This window comes from Quercus robur, chromosome 8 (assembly GCF_932294415.1).
Source record: "Quercus robur chromosome 8, dhQueRobu3.1, whole genome shotgun sequence".
Lineage (NCBI taxonomy): Eukaryota > Viridiplantae > Streptophyta > Magnoliopsida > Fagales > Fagaceae > Quercus > Quercus robur.
Window position 1 is genome coordinate 37761675 of NC_065541.1, and position 22793 is coordinate 37784467.

Below are 22793 nucleotides of genomic sequence, written 5' to 3' on the forward strand. Positions count from 1 at the left end.
AGCAGAGGGCATTATACAAAGGTTCGATTTTTTATTATTGAAAATAATTTTGAGTTTTTTCATCTTTTGTCCTATTAGAAAAATGAAGAATTTCTATATCTTTTCATTAATTACAGAAATGAATGTACAAGACTATATATAGATTGATCTAAGCTACAGAACTGATCTAACTGAATAACAGAGACTAACAAACTCAAATAACTAACTCCTACACGTGACTTCATTACAGAAAACTAACTCTCCCACGTGTGGGCACTTATACAAAGACTAAACTACTTGTCGTTTCTGCATAATTCTGATGTCGTTTATGCAGTATTTTGTTCTTCACTCAGATTAAGCTCTGCTGTCTCATGCTCTGCTCTTGCTTCCTTGTGATCATCTTTACGGCCATTTTGATACTCCCCCTCAAGAGCAGCTGGTGTGTGTATATTCATCATCCCGATCTTGTCAACAAGATTGGAAAATTGATTGTACCCCAATGCTTTGGTAAGCATGTCTGCTAATTGACAATGAGACCTCACATGATTAAGCTTGATAACACCTTCCAAAACTTTATCCCTGACTACATGACAGTCTATTTCAATGTACTTGGTTCTCTCATGAAAAACGGGATTGGAACCAATGTGCAATGCTACCTGGCTATCACATAACAACAATGCTTCTTTGTCATGTTTAACTCCAATATCCTTTAGAAAGTATAAAATCCACACAAGTTCACATGTTGCAACTGCCATAGCTCTATACTCAGCTTCTGCTGAGGACCTGGAGACTGTGGACTGCTTCTTTGATTTCCAAAACACCAAAGAATCTCCAATGAAAATGCTATAACCTGTTATTGACTTCCTTGTATCACAACATGAAGCCCAATCAGCATCTGCAAAGCCTTTCAAATGTAAATCTGTCTTGGAAGAAAATAGGAGACCCTTCCCTGGTTCATTCTTCAAATACTGTAAGATTCTATAGGCTGCATCTAAATGTGGCTTTCTTGGTTTGGACATGTATTGGCTAAGCTTATGAACAGCAAAGGTGATGTTTGGCCTTGTGATGGTCAGATACAATAACCTCCCAATTAGCCTTCTGTAGGTGCTGGGATCTTTGAGCTCTTTTCCTTCCAATTGACTTAACTTGAGACTTTGTTCCATAGGGGTCTTAGCTGGTTTACACCCTAACATACCAGCATCATTAAGCACCTCAAGAGTGTATTTCCTTTGACAAAGGGCAATTCCCTTGGCTGATCTAGCAACCTCCAATCCAAGGAAGTACTTTAAGTCACCTAAGTCTTTGAGCTTGAACCTGTCATTCAACAGAGCCTTGAATGTGTCTATCTCAGCCTTATCATTACAAGCTATTAAGACATCATCCACATACACCAAAAGCATCATGAAAACATCACCTTGCCTCCTAGTAAACAATGAATAGTCAGCTTTGGACTGAGTAAAACCAAGCTGAAACAAAGTGCCAGAAAACTTGGCAAACCATTGCCTAGATGCTTGTTTTAGCCCATACAAGGACTTATTCAGCTTACGAACCACCTCCCCCTAGCTATGAAACCCTTGTGGAAGAGCCATATAAACTTCCTCATCCAAATCACCATGAAAAAAGGCATTGTTCACATCCAATTGACTAAGAAACCAGCCCTTTATGGCAGCCACAACAAGGAGTACTTTGACAGATACCATTTTGGCCACTGGGGAAAATGTCTCAAAATAGTCCACACCCTCTTTCTGTGTAAAACCTTTAGCAACTAGCCTTGCCTTGTACCTTTCAACTGAACCATCAGCCTTATACTTGATTTTATACACCCATTTACACCCTATAGGCTTCTTACCAGCAGGTAGAGGGGTTAAAGTCCATGTGTGATTTGCTTCAAGGGCAACTATTTCAGCAGTCATGGCCTCTTGCCATTTGGGATTAGAAGCAGCTTGATAATAATAGGTAGGCTCAACAAGAGAAGAAATGGAACAACAAAAGGATTTGTAAGAAGAAGAGAGGTGTTGATAAGAGAGATGTGAAGAGAGTGGATGAGAAGTACCTGACTGGGAAGTAGGGGCAGCAATGACAGAAGATACTTGGTTGTAGTGGTAAGCTTGTAAGTAGGAGGGTTGTTTGACAGCTCTAGAAGACTTTCTAAGAGGGATAGGATCAACAATAGGATCAGGGGGCTCAACTGGAACCTCATCAAGTAAATCATCATCAATAGAATGATGAATATGAGTGATGGGATCAAGAGGTACAGCAGGAGCAGATTTAGATTGAATTAAAGGATCAAAGAGAGGATTAATGGCTGGAACACAAGACACAGGAATGAAACAAGGCTGCTAGACAGAATTATTTGAATTGGAAACAAAAGGAAACACATTTTCATGAAATGTGACATCTCTAGAAACAAAAATAGTGTGAGAGGCAAGATCAAAAACTTTGAAACCTTTAACATTGAAAGGAAAGCCAAGAAAGACACACTTCCTTGCCCTTGGAGAAAACTTGGATCTGGTGTGAGAAATGGTGGATGCAAAACATAGGCAACCAAAAGTTTTGAGATTAGAATAGTCTGGAATTTTGTGGTAAAGGAGTTTTATCATGTAGCAAAGGAGATGGAAGCCTATTGATGAGATAGGCAGCATGTAACACACAATCACCCCAAAACTGAAGAGGGAGTTGGGATTGAATTTGTAAAGCTCTAGCTATGCAAAGAAGATGCTGATGTTTCCTTTCCACAACAAAATTCTGTTGTGGAGTGTAAACACAGCTGGTTTGATGTATAATTCCATGAGAATTGAAAAAGTCAGACATGTTAAACTCCTTGGCATTATCAGTTCTAACAACTTTGATTTTAAGGCCAAATTGAGTATGAACCATAGTATAGAAAGAAGAAAATAACTGCCTAACTTCAGATTTAGACTTCATTAAAAATAACCAAGTTGCTCTTGTAACATCATCCACAACAGTTAAAAAATATTTGAAGCCATCTAAAGTTGGAGTTGAGTAGGGACCCCATACATCCATATGAATCAAGTCAAAAGCACAAGAACTGATATTATTATGAAAAGAAAAGGGAAATCTCTTAAGTTTTGCCATAGGACAAATTTGACAACCTTTGTTACAAGAAGGTTTTAAAGAAGGAATTACATGACACAAACTATTGAGTTTGACATCAGATGGGTGCCCCAACCTGTCATGTCAAATAGATGAAGGTTGAGAAGAGACTGATGTGGAAGTAACAGCAGTGAAATGACCAAAGGCATCAGTGAGGTTGTGAGCAAATAAGAAGGTAGCAAATGAAGAGCTGGAGGATTGGTGAAGGCTGTTTGACTGCAACAGGTACAATCCATCAAGTGTTTTGCCTACCCCAATCGTTTTCCAGGAAATAAGGTCTTGAATGAAGCAATAAGCAGACAGAAAAACACAACAATATGGTTATGAATGAGTTAAAGAACTAATAGACAAGAGATTAAAAGAAAAAGATGGAACACAAAGGACATTTTTAAGAATTAGGGAAGGAGAAAGAGTAACAGTCCCAATGTGAGTTACTTGAGCTGATTCCCCATTAGGTAATTGGACTAAAGATTGCCTAATAGTTGTGATTGAAGTTAGCAAATCCACTGAGCATACAAAATGATCAGTTGCACCAGTGTCCAAGACCCAAGTATTACAACCATAAGCCCTTCTATTTACCACTTGAGCAGCAAAAACACTATGAGAGAAGTTCATACCTGCCATTGCCACATTAGCAGAAGTGGAAGAAGGAGTTGTTGTGGCCATTGAGGCATCTGATATATGAGATAATGTTGCAAAGGAAGAATTGGATGCACTAAACAAGGCTAAAAGCTGCTGGCACTGCTCAGGACTGAAGGCAGAAAATTGATGCATTGGTGAAACAAATTCTGAGCTTGATCCTGTAGAGACTTGATGTGCCATAGCAGTCTTATTCTTGAACTTAAAACCTGGAGGAAACCCATGTAATCTGTAGCACTTGTCCATAGTGTGACCAGTCTTGCCACAGTGGGTACAAACCGGCCTATCTTTTCCCTTTCCAACAGAATTAACAAGGTTTGTAACATAATTGACTTGATCAGTGGACACTTTAGCAGCCAAAACAGTGGAATCTACTTTAACAACAGGTGCATTAGGGATTCACCTTTGAGTTTCTTCTTGGATCATCAAGGAATAAACCTTGCTCAATGATGGAATAGGATCCATGAGCAACACTTGAGACCTAACTTGAGAAAAAGACTCATTTACTCCCATTAAGAACTTCATCATAGACTCTCTACCTTGTAAATCATTGAGTCTTTTGTTGATATTGCACATACACTTTCCACAAGAGCAAGAAGGGAATGAACTAAGGTTTTGTAACTGATCCCAAAAAACTTTCAACTGAGTAAAGAAATCAGTAATGCTCATCTCACCTTGATGTAATTCTGAAATTTCCTTTTGGAGATTGAATACCCTTGGTCCATTGGTTTGTGCAAAACGATTCTTCAAATCAGTCCATATTTCTAGAGCAGCATCTTCATATATGATGCTTGCTTGAAGCTTTGAAGAAACTGAATTGGTCAACCAGGTCCCAACCATGTTATCACGTCGAATCCATGCTTGCACAGATGAAGGAGTAGAAATCAATGGAGATGAGAGAGTCAGAGTCCCATCAATAAATCCCAGTTTGTTCTTGGTGAGCAATGCCTTTCTCACAGCTCGAGCCCAAGCTGAGTAGTTTTCTCCACCAATTAAAGGTTGCGTAACTAACACTAAGCTTGGATTCTCAGCATGATGCAAGAACAGGGGATCATCCATTGGTGAATCTTGTGAAGAAGGAGATAGATTTTCAGGTACAAAACCATTAGTCGAACTAGTTGTATTTGTGTTTATGGCAGCGGAAGCCATTGATGACAAAGAAAAGGAATTTTCTCAAAAACAGAGTGTTTTCCTGAGAAAATTGAAAAGAAATTTGAGAGAAAAAGAAACCCTAAAAATTGGGGATTTGCTCTGATACCATATCAGAAAAATGAAGAATTTCTATATCTTTTCATTAATTACAGAAATGAATGTACAAGACTATATATAGATTGATCTAAGCTATAGAATTGATCTAACTGAATAACAAAGACTAACAAACTCAAATAACTAACTCCTACACGTGACTTCATTACAGAAAACTAACTCTCCCACGTGTGGGCACTTATACAAAGACTAAACTACTTGTCGTTTCTGCATAATTCTGATGTCGTTTATGCAGTATTTTGTTCTTCACTCAGATTAAGCTCTGCTGTCTCATGCTCTACTCTTACTTCCTTGTGATCATCTTTACTGCTGTAGGAAAACATCCCGCAACGAACCGCGGTAAGGTTGGATCCGCGCATGAATGGGCCTATACAATATCATTTGTAGAGAGTGGGTTCGAAAGGCTAAACCTCGATTACCCAGCGATGGGCTTTTCTTTTTGTGGCGTTCACATGTGATTTAAACACTTTCACCCTTGGAGCCTTTCTTCTGGAGGTAGGCTGGGAGCCTTTTTTCTCCCCTGGCCAGTCCCCCCCCCCTTAGATTACTTACTTTTTTCTTTTATATTAGTCTGCATTCACTTTCCTTCGTCCACGTGTAGGGTCGACATTTCCAAGACTGATACTTGTCCTGTCAATCCAAACCCAAAGTTGTTGGGAGTGGTTAATAAAGTTAAAGGATAAGGCTCTGTTAGGCGCAGAGATGTGCATGAGGAAGATGGTAAGGGCAGCATTTCCTAGATATTTTAGATTTCCCTCCAAGCATGTACCTTTACCGTTTTGCCCCTCTTCTTGGTGGATCTTTGGGCTAGCCGAGGACTGCACTGTCCTCGGCTGCTTCTCCGGGCCAATTGGGCCTTATTACTCTTGAGCTCGGGCCATGACCTTTTTTCGGCTTAGGCCTTTGAACTCTCCATCAGCAAGTGGGCTTGGCCCATCAATTATTGGACCCCACAATAGCCCCTCAAAACCCTGCTGTCCGACATCATGGTTGGAGAAGGGGGTTTTGGTAGTACCGAGCCTTCATTATGGCTCATTTAATTCATCCCTTGACTGGTGCTGGCGACTCTTCACCTGCCCAGGGAATGTACCGGCCTACAAGACGTTTCCCTTGATTTGCGCACGATGCGTTTATGCCGTTTGGTTATCTGAAGTGCGCCTTTAATGTCTTCCCTTTACGAGGCCTCCCAGATTCAACGGTTTTTGATGGCGTGGGGGAATGAAACGGACGCATTCATGTTTGCAGATTTCCTTGGAGATCTGAACGTATTATGTATTCTTTTCCTCGTCCCCTATATAAAGAGAGAAGACAAAAGCTTACTTTCTCATACCTGAGTCCCTCAGATTCCTCCCAGAGTCCACTTCTGCTCTCTAGCTATACCTTATTCGATAGAAAGTTCACCACAGTAGTCAGCCATGAACAAACCACTTCATTCCCAAAAACACCATGTTCTAATAAGGCTCGAGATGGCTCGATCAGGGCAAGGATGGCGGAGACTCAAGATTCGTCTCCTCTTCCTTTTAGCCAAAATCCAAAGCAGGGACTCGTCATATCTCACTTTCGGTGTGACCGAGTCAAAGACATCCATTATCACCACCCTCCGCTCTGTCATGAGCATATCTAACATGGCACCAGTGTGTTGGGAGTCAGGACTGGGGCAGGGACTAAGTGCCCCTGCTTCTTCCTCTCTTCGTTCACTGGCGCCTCCTTCTGCCTCTCTTTCTTCTTCTTTCCACCACCAGATCCATCCCGGTGCTTTTCCTTCTCCCTCTTTTGCTCCTTTTTCTTTCTTTTCATCTCCTCCCTCTTCTTCTCCTCCTTCTATTACTCATGTCCTCCATCTTCTTCTTCCTTTGCGCTCCTTGATGACAAGAGCTTGCTGAAGTGCTTCCATGTGTTCCAATTCTTCTTCCTTCTCCTTCGTCTTTTTCTAAAGAAGGTTCTTCTCCTGATATGAGCAGTACTGAGGCAGAGCTTGGAGAGACTTTGAAGGCGAGTTTAAAAGTCACCTGACTGTTTACGTATCTGTATTGCGGATGCTATTGTTGTTTTGGCAGTTCATCTTTTGTATAGGCTTGTTTAAGCCCTTCTTTGTATGTTGTAATAATTTTTCACATTAATAAAAGTTGCTGTTACCTTATTTCGCATGTTATGTTTTTATGTTTTTACAAGTTTACAAACGCTGCTCGGCACCGTAATAGAGCATTTGAATCAACGATAACTAAGGCTAAAATGTTTGCTAATAAAAAGGTGTCACCATAACTTTAATAAAATTATTTAACATAGCAAAGCCGACCAGTGAGGAACGAAACTCACCTTAAAATTAGCCAAGATTAGGGCTAAGTGCTCGATATGGTGTAGGAAGTAACTATCCGAGGACATGTCACTCGCCAAATGGACAGTTTCCTTAAGTTAATGAAAGTTGGGTCGTTTCGCCACCTCCTTATCGCACTGGCTTTAACCTTTTACAGTATTCGAGCCGAGAACCTTCCCCATTCGAGTAGTCGGTTTCCCAAAAGGCTTGAGTCCGAGGACTTCGTAACGCCTGGGTTCAATCCAAAACTTAAATTTTTTCTCAGTACTTGGTTTCCCCATAGGCTTGAGTCCGAGGACCATGCAAGCCCTAGGTTCTGTCCAAAACTTAAGTTTTTCTCAGTACTTGGTTTCCCCATAGGCTTGAGTCCGAGGACCACGCAAGCCCTAGGTTCTGTCCACAACTTAGGTTTTCTCAGTACTTGGTTTCCCCATAAGCTTGAGTCCGAGGACCATACAAGCCCTAGGTTCTGTCCAAAACTTTTTGAATTCAGTTTCTCCCTTTCCTCAGGTATTTCACGAGGTGCCGAGCAGGAAGTTGTCCTCGGCAACGGTTATTCCTCAGTGTGGGCCATTGCCCCTGGGCCCTCATGCAGAACAGGCCTGGGCCGCGAATTCACTTGGCCCACAACTTAAAGGGTATTTATGTAGTTTTTGGTTACGTAGTACTTTTTGGCGTCCCAATGTTCGAGGTGCACCTTCCAGAGACTCCTTTAATCCCCTGGTTGCAGGTGGTGTTGGAGATTGAGCCTAAGCCATCTTGTCTGTAGCGTTCCTTGGGACGCTGCGTGAATTAAATGCCACCAGCTTATCTCTTTAAATAAATAGGAGAGAAAGTTACTACACCCTCGCACCAATTCTTTAGTTTTCTCCCATATCACAGCTCCTATACTCAGTGCTGTCCTTCCTTAGCACAATATGTTTGAGGCGAGGGTTGAGAAGAAGGAACTCTCTCCGCCACGGAAGCGCCGTGCCCTTATGAGACTCAAAATAGCGAGGTGTGGGCACAGGAAGCATAAGTTCAAGAGAATACTCCATTTCGACCGAGGGGAAAGGATGTCTCTCCCTCTTTTAGTCAAAATCCGAAGCAGGTTCTGTTCATGCCAGAACTTTGGTGTGTCAGAAGAAAGATTCTCCGCTATCAGCGCCTCTGCCTTGTGGCGGGCGAATATTTAGAGAAAGCCCCTCAACTTCCAACTTCCTGCACCTTTCCTTCAGCGGTGTCAGGCTTAAGTTGGGTCTCTTTTGCTGTTTGAGTTGTGGGCAAGTGAAAGCATTGAGGAAGAACAAGGTCTTGGAGCTGTAGCCAACCTCTCCTCTGATCTACTTCCTCGGCTTTACCTTATTCTCTTGTATCTTCCTTTCTTTTTGGTTATGTAGTGAGCTTTGACACAAACTGATTCCAGCTTTTCATTGTACGCTGTACTATTTCTTTGCTTTAGTAAAAAAAAATGGAAATTTCTTTACTTGTTTTGAATGCTGTTCCTTTGACAACACTACTTTGTGAATGGGTGTACTCCATGTGTGTGTTTCTCCTCGGCGGTATTTAAAGCAAGAACTCTTGAAACACAATCCAACTAATTCTAATTTACCGACACTATCAAGCATAATGATAATAACTCATAGTAAGTTAAACTTAAGAAACTAACCGAGATAACGGTTGAACGTTCTGTAATAAGCGCGAGAATATTGTCTGAGGACGACAAATTCTAAATAATTCATCCGAGGGGGTGACCGAGCATTGCATGACTTCGATTATGCTTTTGGAAACACGTTACTCCATTCCATACTGGTCCCTTTGGTGTTGAGGATCCGAGGGCAAACGAGAGAATCCACGTAACATAGTTTTTCCTTTTAAGTAGTTGGTTTCCCCAGAGGCTTGGGTTCGAGGACCATACAAGGCCTTGGTTCTGTCCAAAACTTGTATTTTCTTTGTAAGTAGTTGGTTTCCCCAGAGGCTTGGGTCCGAGGACCATACAAGGCCTTGGTTCTGTCCAAAACTTGTATTGTCTTTGTAAGTAGTTGGTTTCCCCAGAGGCTTGGGTCCGAAGACCATACAAGGCCTTGGTTCTGTCCAAAACTTGTATTGTCTTTGTAAGTAGTTGGTTTCCCCAGAGGCTTGGGTCCGAGGACCATACAAGGCCTTGGTTCTGTCCAAAACTTGTATTGTCTTTATAAGTAGTTGGTTTCCCCAGAGGCTTGGGTCCGAGGACCATACAAGGCCTTCGTTCTGTCCAAAATTTGTATTGTCTTTGTATGTAGTTGGTTTCCCCAGAGGCTTGGGTCCGAGGACCATACAAGGCCTTGGTTCTGTCCAAAACTTGTATTGTCTTTGTAAGTAGTTGGTTTCCCCAGAGGCTTGGGTCCGAGGACCATACAAGGCCTTGGTTCTGTCCAAAACTTGTATTGTCTTTGTAAGTAGTTGGTTTCCCCAGAGGCTTGGGTCCGAGGACCATACAAGGCCTTGGTTCTGTCCAAAACTTGTATTATCTTTGTAAGTAGTTGGTTTCCCCAGAGGCTTGGGTCCGAGGACCATACAAGGCCTTGGTTCTGTCCAAAACTTGTATTTTCTTTTATTTATTTATTTTCCGAAGGTTAGCTCCTCGAACAAGGTGGGGGGAAGCTAGCGTAATGTTTGGAGCCCCTAGACTTGTCCATGCCACTGGCACTGCGAGGCGTAGCCCCTAGTGGGGACTGATGTTGGAATGACAACGCTGTGTCGCCGGTCATAAAGGCATCATCATAGACCTCCGCTCGACAAAAGCTTAACTCCACCGCCGTCTAAACCGACGCGCAAGCCATCCCCACGGACGGCGCCAATTGTAGGGAAACATCCCGCAACGAACCGCGGTAAGGTTGGGTCCGCGCATGAATGGGCCCATACAATATCATTTGTAGAGAGTGGGTTCAAAAGGCTAAACCTCGATTACCCAGCGATGGGCTTTTCTTTTTGTGGCGTTCACATGTGATTTAAACACTTTCACCCTTGGAGCCTTTCTTCTGGAGGTAGGCTGGGAGCCTTTTTTCTCCCCTGGCCAGTCCCCCCCCCCCCCCGCTTAGATTACTTACTTTTTTCTTTTATATTAGTCTGCATTCACTTTCCTTCGTCCACGTGTAGGGTCGACATTTCCAAGACTGATACTTGTCCTGTCAATCCAAACCCAAAGTTGTTGGGAGTGGTTAATAAAGTTAAAGGATAAGGCTCTGTTAGGCGCAGAGATGTGCATGAGGAAGATGGTAAGGGCAGCCTTTCCTAGATATTTTAGATTTCCCTCCAAGCATGTACCTTTACCGTTTTGCCCCTCTTCTTGGTGGATCTTTGGGCCAGCCGAGGACTGCACTGTCCTCGGCTGCTTCTCCGGGCCAATTGGGCCTTATTACTCTTGAGCTCGGGCCATGACCTTTTTTCGGCTTAGGCCTTTGAACTCTCCATCAGCAAGTGGGCTTGGCCCATCAATTATTGGACCCCACAACTGCCATTCTAATATGTCCTTTTTGTCTTTCATTTTTACTATTTGATTTTTTCGACTAATTAACTTTTATGTTTCTTTGGTTTAGATGGAATATTAGATACAGTCATAAGGCCTCCGTGAAACAGAACTTGTCTTTCCCATTACAACATTTCCAAATGGCTTGATATGACTACATTTGAAATGATTTACAATGGAGACATGACATGTATGCCTATTCCTTATAAGTACACTAATGGTACTTGTGAAGACTGAAGAAGGGCAGAGGCTGGACTCTAGAGGCGCAAGAGAAGTAGAGGAACTCAACTTTCAGGTTTGTTTGTATAATTGTATTGTGCATTTTGTGTTTTGGCTTTGGACAATGGAGTGAATCGAGTGATGGACTACAGCTAACAAGCATTGAATGAGATTTTTTTTTTTTTAAATGGTTGTGACTGACGGCCTTGGCCCTAGTGTAGTGTTGTGAATTGTGATATCCTGTCTACTGTCAAGTACAGGAGCACTGAAACCCTTCTTAATTGTTGTGATAAACATTGAATATGTTATTACTAGTTTTGATATTATGTACTCTATGTACATAATATCAAAACGTAATTAAAAAAAAGAAGATTAGTGAATTTTTTTAACAAGTCGGGTCAGGTCGATCACAGATCAATCTGTTTTTACTTTAGATAAAAGAAAATTGAATTCAAGTTTAATATTTTTCGGGTTGGATCAGAAAATTCTGATCCGTACAGCGAATAGCATTCTTTTGAATCTCTTCTTGTTTAGTGTGGCAGTGAACTGTACACCTAAAATGTAAGGCTGAGCAGACTGTACCTCTTGATGCAAAATTACAAATAATGCAGTTCTAGGCTTCAAAATTATAGGATTAAATAAATGAAGGCAGTAGGTCAGAGTCAGAGAAAATCAGAAGTCAATAAAATACAATATATACAAAGGAGGTTCAAACAGGAAACAATCAAACTTGAATTGGATACAATGTTATCATTTATCAGGGACAATAAAAAAAAGTATCAATATGACAGACAAGAAATATGCCTTAATTGTTCCTATGAGAACCATAGTAAGAATACTAGAAGCTTCTGCACGACTGATAAAGAGAAAACAAGAATCATGAGAGCCCTTATGCTATCCACCATTATCAGTCTTCTTCAATGGTAGATGTTAATTCATTCAAACTTTCTGGTTTAGTAGCAGAAGAAGTTGGGCTAGAAAGGGATCTTCTTACAACATAGGCTGGTTGTTTAGGAGTTGGGAGAGTTGCAGTTTCACCACCAAGCATGAAAACCACATTCGACATTGTGGGACGATCACTTGGGTCTTCTTGTACACATAAAAGCCCAACGTTAACACACCTCAAAAATTCGTCTGCATTACAAGTTTCACGTATTGTTTGGTCCATTAAATCCAAGGCCTTGCCTTCTTTCCACAATTTCCATGCCTGGGACGATTTGAAATTGAAATTGGCATTAGGTAGAATGCAGGAAATATAACTATATGTAATTGATGCAACATACTTTTTCTTTGGTTTACTAATGCAACGTACTTACATAACCTAAAAGACACAAAGCATGTTCTGACTGGTAAAATCCTGTGTTCTTTTTTCCGCTGATAACCTCGAGTACAACTACACCAAAGCTGAAGGCATCAGACTTCACTGAGAAAAACCCATCCAATGCGTATTCTAGAGACATGTAGCTGCTGCACAACAAAAATTATTTATATTGTCAGTGAATTAGAGGACAGATGGGAAAACTGCAATACAAAGTCTAAATAATCAACTTTCATAATCAACCATCTGCATCAAACTTACTAAGTCCCAACCACTCTTGTTGTGGTTGCCTCAGTTTGTTTGCCTCCAAATATCCTTGCCAAGCCGAAGTCAAAAATCTTGGGGTTCATCTCCTCATCCAGAAGAACATTGCTTGTTTTCAAATCTCTATGAATGATCCTCAACCTCGAATCTTGGTGAAGATAGAGCAGCCCTCGAGCAATTCCCAAAATGATGTCAAAGCGTATCTTCCAATTCAGTAACACGCACAGAGTCCGATCTTGCATTCCATTTTTCATTTCAGGACATATTTTAGTAACCATTCAAATCTAAATTACTGGTAAGTAAAAATAAAATAAAATAAAATTCAGGTTTAGAGTCTATCCAAATAAAAATGAGTCTAAACTCTTGTTTGGCATGTATTCATAGAGTAACATTTTTTCATCTCCTTCTATGCAATAACCCAAAAGTCTAACAAGATTCTGATGCTGAAGTTTAGCAATCAAAACAACCTCATTCTTGAATTTCCCCAAGCCTTGCCCTGAACCACTCGAGAGGCTCTTTATAGCAATTTCTTGTCCTCCTGGAAATGTACCCTGAGAGAAAACTCCCATAACCATAAGCACCATCCATCATTTATTAGAAACTAGTAAACAAACTGCTATATTGATTGAGTACTTAAAAGGTTAATACCTTGTAAACAGGCCCAAAGCCCCCTTGTCCAAGCTTTTTTGTATCTGAGAAGTAATCTGTAGCTGCTAGTATGCTTTTCAAATTGAAAAATGGTACATCTATGCCTTTTTTATCATCTTCTCTAAATTGGTCTGAATCTATCAAGTCTTTGACACTTCGTTCACTGTCATTCAGTCGAAATGCTGCGTTTCCCTGATTTCTTTTCCTGTTAACTGATTTTAATCATAACTTCAGTCTCTTGCTAGCTAATTTTATGGAAGAAACCAAAATATTGTCATTTTGAAACAAGGATATATGGTTGTTTTTGCACCATTTACATTGTCTGTTGGCCACTTTTCTTCTTCTCAAATAATACAAGTAACAGCATGCAATAACCATCAAAGTTGCAGTAATCACTGGGATAATTGCACGTAATAGGTTCTTTTTTTTGTGAGACACTGCAAGCTCGTTGTGCACAACTTCAAAAATGAAAGAAAACAACAAGTAAGATGAATACTATTGGGCCATTGTCAAGGTAAAATGGTTGGGTTTCCCACCTGCATTCAATCTAGGTCTGTGATGATGCATATTAAAAATATTCATTTAAGGAAAAGGAATAAGTGAGTGCCTAGAGCAAACTATCTAGGCATCCTAATAGCAGACGGGTTTCAAATTAAAGAGGGGTTTCTTATGATTTCATAATTATCATTGACAATATCGTTTTGAGTATTTATACTCTTGGCAGCATTACAAAATTTATCGTTCATTAACAAAGCTAAATTAAATGTACAGGGCACACTGTTATCATATTGTGCATTAATATAGGATTCTAACCTGGAGTGCAACTGAAATTAGAATAGTTACACGTAAGTAAAAGAAAAACCCCTGAAAAACAGTCCTTAGCTAAATACACAAGGTCCTAACATTGTGCTAAATCACTAAAGCAACCATTATCACAGTTAGTAAAGGAAGAAAATAAAAAATCTCAGCTGGGGCAACATTAACTAAATCTTTATTTGTAATAAAGTAATTTTAATTTGCAATATGCACATGATATAGAATCCTAACCTTGCGTACAACTTAACTTTGTGCCATCCCATCGAAAGCTTTTGGTGCAAAGGCACCTCCTCTTCCCATCAATTTCTGATTTGCAAGTTGAATGGGGCCAATCCTTGCAATCTGCAGATAAATTACAGAGTGGCTCCAGTGGTGGCTCCCAAACAATCTCAACATCATCTGTAACTCTAGATGAAACATTAGAACTAGAGTTTCTTGGAGTAGTTAGATTAAATGGCAATGACTGGTATAGCCGCAAACTTCCTACATCCTTGACTTGGATAAAAAACTTTGATGTATTTTGATCGATATTAGTGACTCGATATGTCCCACTCGGGGCCTTGAAGCTAACCTGACCAGAGGTGTTGCAATTGAAGCTGAAGTACATAGGATCACCACAATTTGAGCTAGTGCTAAGTGGATAAGGGATCATGTTTGTGCCACAAGGCTCACAATTTTGTACAGTTGGTTCTGCAGAAATATCAAGTTTCAAATAGTGAATAAACTCAAATAAATAGGACTTGGCCTTATATACATATAATGAAATTTCCTATCCATGCAAATCCATCTGTCCACAAACCGACAGCCCATCATCCCATGGACCATGGTTGAGAGTTTATCATATACAGAGACAAGGTTAATATTTTATTTTTGTTCAGTAAAGATAATTGATATTTTCAATTATCGGCTCACCTTGACAAGATTTTGGTTATCATGTAGAACCATGCTCCTGGTCAAATTCATTATAAATAAAGTTACTAAGTTGTTAGTACTATTATTGTATCCAGTATCTTAAGAGAGTGGCTGTTTCTTGAACATTTTGTATAGACTTTGGCTTGGACTATAAACACAAGATTTCTAAACTTTCTACTTCATATTCAAGACACTCTCTAAATTTCCTTAAGTAAAATAGTACGTTAGTAAATCTAAGCAATTTATGTAAAATCGACCAGTTAGTACATTACCTATATCCGAAATTGCTACACGAATGGAGAGGTTATAACCTTCAACATACTCCTCTTGAAGATTAACTAGCTCCTGCGTCCAAATCAAGCGTGACTTTTCATCATATGTATAAGAGCAGTCGCAGTTTTTAAGGCACAATTCTTTGCATTCTGTTTCGTTTCCGACCTGATGACTTTGTTCTGGTTTTCCGCCTATATTCATCATCTTTTAAGTTCAAGAAGGTATCGCCACAGGACATCGAATTTTTGGTGCACCCATCCGAAAAATCTCCAGAATACCACTTCTGAGGGACATGGGGCATGAACCCTGGCAAACATTTGCATGGAAATTTATTATTGTTTAAATTACAGCTACCAAATTTTCCACAAAAATGGTACACACTACAGTTGTCACTCGGATTCACATCAAACAACGACCAAGTCCCGTTTGTGCTCTGTTCCCAATACTCTATCTTCACACTAAAATTCATCACCAACCTTGCATTCTCAAGATCAAGACGATTTTGACCTTCTGTTGTTGTGACGATAGAGTAATACCCACCATTCTCCAAGCTTTTCCAGTAAATCTTCCCCTCTTTGTTGACGATTTGTGTGTTCGAATATCCTACTGTATCTAGCATAAACGTGAAGTTCCCAGTTCCAGGGTCATCACGGTCTCTCCAAGAAGTCAACTTCTATTATAATTTAGTGATTATTTTATATATATATATATATATATATATATTTTTTTTATCTTTTTTATTTAAAAAAATAAAAATATAATATTTTATACTTTCACCAATTTTTCTCATTTCCTTTACCTTTTCATCCCTAAACCCTCTACCTTAATATCGCTCTTTCTTTTTCCATTTTTATTCCTTTATTTTGTTTCTTCTTATTATCCCCCTCATAGCATAAATTTGTCATTCACTTTTCCATTCTATGCATAATTTTTTCTCACAAAAAATGTTATTTCTCTCTCAATTTTTTGGTGGACTTTTTAATTTTTTCTATCAAATTTGTTTTAGGTTGATAAATATTTGTGTTATTTAGAAACTTTACTTTAGGTTGATGCAATTTAGTTTTGTGTTTTAAGTTTTTTGTTTTTTGTTTTTTTTTGTTCACTTTGATTGTTAAATGTTATCATATTACATTATAAAGAATTAAAGATAGTATATACAAAATTTTATTATTATATTACATAGCATGCTTTTGATAATTTGGTGTTTATTGTTATATCTATTACATAGCATATCCTCATCAACAGAACTTCCTTTAACGTCATTCTAGATAATAGAACTCACCTTCTGACCCCTTTTTAGTTTAGCTGAGGAGATACTCCTCCTCGGCCTACCTCTCCCAGTCTTTACAATTATAGCTTACTCGTGAAGTTCAAAGTCTTACTCCTTCCTCACTATTAATCTATTCTCGAACCATTGTGCCTCCTCGGACAAGGTCCAAGGCCCAATATATATTTGGGCCTGCGTCCCCACAGTAACTATCATTATGGAGTAGTAATTTATTGTTTTACACATCTAAAGAAGTTGAATATATAGAGTTTACTTAAAGATATATGTAAATATTCAAATTATATATATAAAAGGTTTTAAAGGTTAAAAAAAATTATATATAAGGTTTAAAAAATATATATTTAATAAGATCACCTAAAAAAAATATCACGCACAATGTGCAGGTTTGCGACTAGTAGATTTATAACAGGTTTGCGACTATTTAATTTATAATAGTTGAATAGGAAGAAGTTTTAGTTCTTCTTTGTACCAATGTAGGCTAAATTTTTTTAAGAAAACATTAATGAATGTTTAATAAATATACTTTGTATTTTAAGCCAAAATATAACTAATAAAAAAAAGGTTACTTACATCCATCAATGCCTCCTTAAAAAACTCTTACAACTTCCCAAACAGACTCCAACATAATCTAAAATCCATCACAATCAATTCAATTACTAAGAATGGTGTCCCAAAAATATGACTAGAATCACCTATCCTAAGGTTTAACAAGGGGCGAACCTAGGTAGGGGCCCAAGGGGGCTCGGGGCCCCTGTGTTCAATTTTTTTTTTTTAGTTATTATATATTTCAATTTTGTAATTGGGTCCTCCTTCCAAAACCTTAGGCCCTCTTTCTACTCAATAAGCCTAGCTAATCTCGTCCAAATAGCAACTATCCAACCCAAAAACTTAACAAAAATAATAATAATATTTGCAATGGTAATTGTATTTTAGCAAAAAAGAAAAGGACTATTTTACCACCAAAGAACCAAAAAATCATGTGTTATTGAAGAAGCTAAAACTAAATTTCTTGCAATTATAGTAAACTGGTATAAATACAAATTGATTGTAGCAAGTTGTTAAAAATAAAATACAATTTTTTTATTAAGATTATAATCACACTATATTTGGTTCAATTCCTGATTCAATTTATATTATGCCTTGATATCATCGACTAGTAGACATGCCCGTGGCATGACGCGTGCATTAGGGGTATGAGGACTTGTTGAGAAACATGGAAGTTACCAGTCGGCATTGCTATGGAGTTTTGTGCTCCTATTGGTGAACATGTATGCAAGCTTGCTGGCCAAATTGGTGTACAAGTGCGTACCAACTTGTCCACTATGAATGTTTGTTATTGGAAGAATGTTGATAGCGGTGAAAAAGAGGTGATCATTCAAAATCTGGCGGTAGTTGTCCATAAGCTTGATTTTGTTGTTTTCATTACATTTTTTTATACTTTATGCTATATTTTGTAGTGTATTATTGATGTTGTCACTAAGCATATTGAATTCATGGAATGATATTTTTGTTATACATACCTCACTTTGCAGGATCAATTTGATCTACTAGGAGAATTTGTAATTGTGAAAAAAAAAAAAAAAAAAAAAAAAAACTTTTAATACAAAGTGCAGTAGATTATTGAGTAGCCACTCCAACAAGTTGTTTGCCTAATATAAACAAGGCGAAAAACCCATTTAAGTCCTTACATTTTTACGCGATTCCTACTTTGGTCCTTATCTTTTATTTTCACCACTTTTAGTCCTTGTTTTGAAAAACGCATTCCATTTTAGTCCTTACCGTTACTCATTTAATAGAAATGTCCTACGTGACAAACGGTGCAACAGTAAATGTTGACGTGTCTATTAAAATAATATTAAAAAAATTATTTACATTTTTAAAAATGCCACCTCAGCAATTTAATTTTTAAAAAAAGCCACGACAAATAAAAATAATATAAAAATTTCTAACCTAATTATTTAAAAAAAAAATTAGTTAAATTAATTTTTTTTCTTTTTTTTGGAAGAACATGAAGAACTCAGATCTATGTGTTCTTCATTTTCTTGGTTCATATTGTTAAAATTCTCCTTCAATCAATATAAACCCAAACCACCAACCACTAGGTTCTCTCTCATCCTCAGGTTCTCTCTTCCACAAACCACCAAAGCCACTAAGCCACTTAACACTCTCAGGTTCGTCGGCGTGATTCATCTCCCGCACCGCCGCTACTCCTCGACAACTCGACCTCCATCATTGTCGACTCATCCATCAGGATTTTTTTAATAGCTACATTGATTTTTGGATGGTTTGTGGGTTGTCGTGGGTAGCTGGGTTTTTGGGTGGCTGTGGTTGGGTTTGTGGGTTGTGATGGGTGGCTGAGATTTGGGGTGGTTATTCATGGCTTTTCATTGTGGGTTCTTCATGAATTTTCTAGTAAATTGTTGTGGGTGATTCAGGCTTTTCACTTTGGGTTCTCTTCTTCTAAAAAAAAATTCTGGTAAGATAATTCATGGTTTAAGTTTTGGGAATGATAATTTATGGTTTGATTCAGGGGTTGGATTTTGTTTGTCATTTAAGTTTTGATAAGGATAAAAATAGTACTTACTCATATAAGGCATAAAGCTGACAGCTTCAGATAAAGCCATCCGGTACAAGCTAATGGGTACAGGTACAACAGTCAGCTTCCTTTTATAGGAGTCAACAAACGATGTTCTAATAGGGGCAATGAGGGGAGTCCGCAAGGCACACCTAAAGGCTAACAACATCAACAAGCTGACGCCAGTAAGGCTGAAGGAAATAGGATAAGCTGACGACCCTGATGCAGGTTTACTTGTTGTTTACGTTTGCATATATAAAGAAATATCTTATGCCCCACGCTTGGTGTTAATCAAAAAGACTCCTACAAGGAAAGGATTCCAAAAAATACGCACATGAGAATTCCTATAAGGAAAAGAACTCTACACCAAGGAAGAGATGTCAACCCTCTACTACTATAAAAGCCCCAATACCCTCACTAGCTAAGGTACGCATAATTTTACCCGCTCTAGCACTCTAGAGTTGTTTTAACTTGACCTTCGGAGGGTATTTGGCCAGCACCACACCGATGCTCTCTGCAAGGTCTTCTCTTTTTGTGTTATGCAGGTGTTGTTTCGAGTGCGTGAGAACCGTGTAGTTTACTGGTGGTTTTTCGGCATCATCAAGTTTGTTCGTTGAGAATTTTTGAGTTTGGGTTTATTTTGATTGAAGGAAAATTTTATACTTTTTTTTTTTTGGGGTTTTGGAAGAAAACATAGATCTGAGTTCATCATGTTTGTCCAAAAAAAAAATTAAAAAAATGAATTTAACTAATTTCTTTTCTTTTTTAAAAAAATAATTAGGTTAGAAATTTTTATATTATTTTTATCTGACGTGGCTTTTTTTTAAAATTAAATTGTTGAGGTGGCATTTTTAAAAATGTAAATAATTTTTTTCAATATTATTTTAATAGACATGTCAGCATTTACTGTTGAACCGTTTGCCGTGTAGGACATTTTTGTTAAATGAGTAATGGTAAGGACTAAAACGGAATGCTTTTTTCAAAACAAGGACTAAAAATAGTGAAAATAAAATATAGGGACCAAAGTGGGAATTGCGTGAAAATGTAGGGACGAAAATGGGTTTTTTGCCTATAAACAACTTGTAAAGGATGAAGGAAGCACGTATGCAAGAAACCATCCACCAAACAATGTCACACAAGAAAAATGGATTGAATTAATTGATGGAAAGTAGAGTAACGAAGATTGTCTGGTAATTAATACTTGGAAAAGTTTATTTACAAGTGAAGTATGTTCTCACCTTTCACCTAGATAATACCTCCCTATATATGCATTGGATTAATGTTTTATGTAGATCTTATTATGGTCTCATGTATATTAGATTATTTGATCTATCAAATTCATTGGATTAATACTTATTTGGAAGGTGAAGTAGATTTATATTGTAAACTATATATATGACTTAAGTCGAAATTATAATATTTTCTTGGTCTTTATTCTTTATAGAAAGTCTTAAAAAGAAATGCTGAAAACAAAAATAAAGCGGAAACGGTTGGCAAAAACATTCATGGATGTGGAGCAAAGTCGTTTGCAGTTAGGGTAGATGAAGATGTGTGTGTTATTTCAATTTTTCAAAAGTTTAGCATATTACTTGTTGTAATTAATTTACTTGTCTTCTAACATTGGAAAGAAAATTAATCAAAGGCGGAAAAATGGAGGTCATATTCCTAAGTTGGCAAAAGTCTACCATGATACCCACTTCAATTCAAAGACTAATCAATGGGTACACCCTAATTGCGAAAACACATATGTACGTATATTAGTACACGCCTTGAGCTTGCAAAACTAGAATATATGTATTTCTATTCTATATATGTTTGCAAAACTAAAACATATTTATTTCAATTCTAATTGATGGTTTCTATTATTTGAAATGACAGTAAGAGATGTTGAGAGTACGAGAAGAGCATTGTAGCACTCCTGATGCAGAGCCTTTGATCGAAGAAGAGATATCTATGATGGTTCTTAAGCCGAGATCTGGCTAGGTAAAGGGACTTGGCATGAGGGCTTCTTCATCTCTTAGGACTCCTGCCTCATCTTCCTAAACTCAATATATTCAACAACTCGAGGGTTAAATAGATGAGCTTAAGGATGCAAACTCAAGGTAGGATGAGAAGATAAATGAGCTCCAAGATGTAAACTTAAGGCAGGGGGAGAAGATAGATGAGCTCCACAATAGAAACTTAAGGAAGAAATGAGTTAATGAATTTGTCTACTATTAATTTAGATTTTTATTTTATTAGGTATGTTTGTCTAATTTTAATTTTGTCTCTTCACCTTCATCTTCAAGAAAAAGGGCCTTATTATTATTATTATTATTTGGGTAAAGGCCTAAAGAAGCCTTAATTAAAATGTACACATACATATATTTGTGGAAAAATGATAGAAATATATAAAACAAAGTAAGAAGAAACAAGAAATATATATTGATAAACTCTTGTATTCAAGTGGTCATCCACAATCCTTTTGATATCTCTTAGATGTGTTTTAATAACAGTAAAGTAATCCCACATATATATAGGACCTTAGAATGCTTGTAGAGTTTATGGGATAAGGTTGTAATAATGAGTACACTTATGGATATACATCTTCCCTATAGACTTTACACATCCCAAATAACCTTTTCATTGCTCAAAGTTTACACATTCCAAATCAGACTTTATTTCTAACACTCCCCCTTGGATGACCACTTTCTAAGAATATGCCTCGTTAAAACCTTGCCAAATAAAAACCCTGTGAGAAAAAAAAAATTTGGCTAAGGAAAAAGAGTACAATATTCTTGTATAACTTCTAGTGCCTTAGGATTGCCACATTAAAACCTTGCAAAGGAAAACCCAGTGGAAAAAACCTTAGCGAAGGAAAAAGAGTACAAGCAGTACACATCCTTTAGAAAATTTACTCCCTCATGAGTACATAGAATTTCCATTGTTCATGGTAAAAATATCCTTAAGTTGACGCATACCAATATTGTGCACCATCTTCTTAAAATTCACAATTGGTAATGACTTAGTGAACATATTAGCCAAATTATCACATGATCGTATCTGCATGACATCAATATCGCCACTTTTCTAGAGCTCATGTGTATAAAAGAATTTTGGTGCAATATGTTTGTTTCTATCACCCTTGATATATCCTCCCCTAATTTGAGTGATACAAGCGGCATTATCTTTGTATAATATCGTTGGAATTTTTATGATTAATGATAATCCACTGTTCTCATGAATATGTTGAATTACCGATCTCAACCAAACACACTTACAGCTCGCTTCATGAATTGCGATGAGCTTTGCATGATTTGAGGAAGTAGCAGAAATTGTTTGCTTAACAGATTTCCATGAAATAGCAGTATTACCATAAGTAAATAAATATCCTGTTTTTGATCGGCCTTTGTGTGGATAAAAAAGGTAACCTGCATCAGCATATCCAATTAACTGTGGTTTTGATCCATTTAGATAAAATAATCCAAAATTAGTAGTCCCACGAAGATAACATAAAATATGCTTAATTCCATTCCAATGTTTTTAAGTTGGTGCAGAACTATACCTTGCTAGTAAGTTAACTGCAAATGTTGTATCGGGTTGTGTGTAATTTGCAAGATACATCAAAGCACCAATTGCACTAAGATATGGTACTTCAGGACCAAGAGTTTCTTCATCATCTTCTTGTGGTCGAAACGGATC

At 37.9% G+C, this 22793-nt stretch overlaps 1 protein-coding gene across 14 annotated transcripts in view; it reads right to left on the bottom strand.

The window, feature by feature from the left end:
- The window catches only part of LOC126695418 (G-type lectin S-receptor-like serine/threonine-protein kinase At4g03230), a 144773-nt gene that overhangs the window by 70045 nt on the left and 51935 nt on the right, over positions 1-22793 (bottom strand). For 3 of the 14 annotated variants that reach the window (XM_050392165.1, XM_050392166.1, XM_050392164.1), the window contains exon 1: positions 15757-15917. The exons of 6 other annotated variants lie outside the window; for them this stretch is intronic. In XM_050392165.1, coding sequence (XP_050248122.1) covers positions 15757-15868 — 112 coding nt within the window. In that variant the 5' untranslated portion in view covers positions 15869-15917. 5 more of the 14 variants (XM_050392173.1, XM_050392171.1, XM_050392155.1 and 2 more) reach the window with 4 other exon arrangements.